The 2,500-nt window shown below is 37.3% G+C and overlaps 1 protein-coding gene across 6 annotated transcripts in view; it reads left to right on the forward strand.

Annotated features, from left to right (window-relative positions):
• Nucleotides 1-2,500, forward strand: part of LOC122260273 (uncharacterized) — a 26,502-nt gene that overhangs the window by 23,606 nt on the left and 396 nt on the right. For all 6 annotated transcript variants that reach the window (XM_043027469.2, XM_043027471.2, XM_043027470.2 and 3 more), the window contains 2 exons: nucleotides 182-268; nucleotides 1,431-2,500. The exon at nucleotides 1,431-2,500 is cut by the window's right edge and continues 396 nt beyond it. In XM_043027469.2, the coding sequence (XP_042883403.2) occupies nucleotides 182-268; nucleotides 1,431-1,589 (246 nt within the window). In that variant the 3' untranslated portion in view covers nucleotides 1,590-2,500. The remainder of the gene's footprint in view (nucleotides 1-181; nucleotides 269-1,430) is intronic.

Raw genomic sequence — 2,500 nt, forward strand, 5'->3', positions numbered from 1 at the left:
TATAATGGACTTCAGTGAATTTGTTCTACATGTGTCAGTCTATCACTCTGTCCTTAGGTTTACTTCATCATGAACATACTTGTTGACATTTACACTCATATGGATGTCTATAATTACTAAAGTGACCCTCTTTATAATGTTCCTGTTTTTTAATATCAGTTATATCTGTTAACCCCCACAGGCACTCAGAAGGTACCTGGAATCAGAACACGAAGATAAAAAGAAGGCGAAATATGATACTAATGACTGGACACTGGAGAACATGAAGGTATGAATATTGACTGCTTTCTTTATAAATTACTTTAGTCACATATTTAGGTATTGTATTTTCCTGCTCTCCGAAGTAGATTCTTCTCTTTTTATCTTTCAAAGTTTGTTATATACATCATATATAGATAGACAGATATAATATATAGGTGTGTATATATTGATATATAAAAACACAAACTATGAATTGCCTGTAGCTCAAGAGTATTTGGAATCCTTCTTTTCTTGGATTTCACATCCTTCTCTCTCCTTATTCTTATCCTGCTCCTCTCTCTGTCTTCTTCTCCCCTTCTCACATCCTTCCTCCTCCCTTTTTTTCTCTTTTCCTCCTCCTCCTCCTCCTTCTGCTATCCCTTTTTTTCTTTTCTTCTTTTTCATTATTTCATTTAGTAGATCTCTTTTATACTGAATAAATGCTCTCCAATGTTCTTGGATACTATTAGAAAAATACTATGTACTCTGACAAAGGAGCATTGTGAAGAGCCCCATTGCATACGGGTGTCATGACATGCATGTTGGCACCAATTAGGCCTAAAAGATGGGAGTCAATGCGTATATGACATTGAGATCTGCTCACAGTTGAAGCGCGCACACAGTCATGAAGTATTATGGCTGTAACGGCACCAGCTCCAGAGCTGTAAGGTTCCAAAGTCAACCTAAACCTCTTTTTTTTTATGGATTTATGGAAAAATATTGTTGTCTGTGATACACAGAGGGTGGGAAAAAAAACTATTCCCGTCCCTCTAATTTTTAGCCTGTGCCACTAGTGTCGTAGACCACCTGTTCTGACAACCAGTTGGGTCATTAGGCACCCCGTTCATAATGGGTTAATAAATTCTTTAGTCACTAAGGAATGCACAAATGGCAAGATACCATGTTGTCATTACTCAGAAAAAGTACTATTCACCTAATAAGTATATTAGTAATTGATAAAGGAGTTCCAAAATCTTATGAATTTCATTACAGACTTGAAGATGAAATGCAATAGGACTCTGAAATTGATTTTGGAATGAAAGAAAGAAATATGCATATATTATGATAATCATTGTCATCATTATAATAATAAAAAAGGTAAACAAACATTTTTCTCTCTAGTTTATAAGTTCAACATAGATTTTTTGTGATTTAATACAGACTTTCTTCTTTTTTTTCTTACCCTATAGGACATACCGCAGCAGATGAACGGCTCAGATTGTGGGATGTTCGCTTGTAAGTTTGCGGAGTACTTGTCACGAGATGCAACCATCACCTTTGATCAGCAGCACATGCCGTACTTCAGGCGCAGAATGATCTACGAGATTGTCAAAGCCACTCTTCTGTAAAGTGGATGGAAGTCTCTCAGACTCTTTCTCTAAAAATATTTATGTTTCTGGCTTCCTTTTTTTTTTTTTTTAATTTTTCATCTGCTTTTCTTTTAATTTTATGTGACCTCTCTCTGTCTTTTGTTATTTGTTGTTTTTACTTTCTTTTTTATTCTCTCCCTCTTTCCTCCCTTTCCCTTCTCTTTTCTCTTCCTTTTCCTCTTCTCTCTCTCTCTCTCTCTCTCTCTCTCTCTCTCTCTCTCTCTCTCTCTCTCTCTCTCTCTCTCTCTCTCTCTCTCTCTCTCTCTCTCTCTCTCTCTCTCTCTCTCTCTCTCTTTCTCTCTCTCTCTCTCTTAATCTTTCTCTCTCCCTCTCCCTTTTCCTCTCCCTCTCCCTTTTCCTCTCCCTCTCCCTTTTCCTCTCCCTCTCCCTTTTCCTCTCCCTCTCCCTCTCCCTTTTCCTCTCCCTCTCCCTCTCTCTCTCTCTCTCTCTCTCTCTCTCTCTCTCTCTCTCTCTCTCTCTCTCTCTCTCTCTCTCTCTCTCTCTCTCTCTCTCTCTCTCTCTCTCTCTCTCTCTCTCTCTCTCTCTCTCTCCTTAATTTTCTTCGGCATGTGTACTCTTAGATAAAGAGATGACTACAATGATTATTTATAAACCACAAGAGATAAATGTTGGAAGACAGGAGAGGAAGAAAAATCATGTTCAGTTATTCAAAACTTATGGAAAGGAAAGAGGGCAAATTTACCACCATATTTTTTCCTTTTTTATTAGTATCTTCACTTCTTAATGGGAAGCAGGGAAGGGGTATAGATATATGTATAAAGGAAAATATAAACATGTATTTTGATCAACAGAAATATCAAGCTGATCCTAGTTAGAAGTGATTTTCGATCAGAGGATTGGAAATCGTGCATTTATCCGTGTTGTTTTTT

The sequence above is a fragment of the Penaeus japonicus genome, unplaced genomic scaffold (assembly GCF_977035675.1).
Source record: "Penaeus japonicus unplaced genomic scaffold, GWHDUDI00000001_assembly GWHDUDI00000007, whole genome shotgun sequence".
Lineage (NCBI taxonomy): Eukaryota > Metazoa > Arthropoda > Malacostraca > Decapoda > Penaeidae > Penaeus > Penaeus japonicus.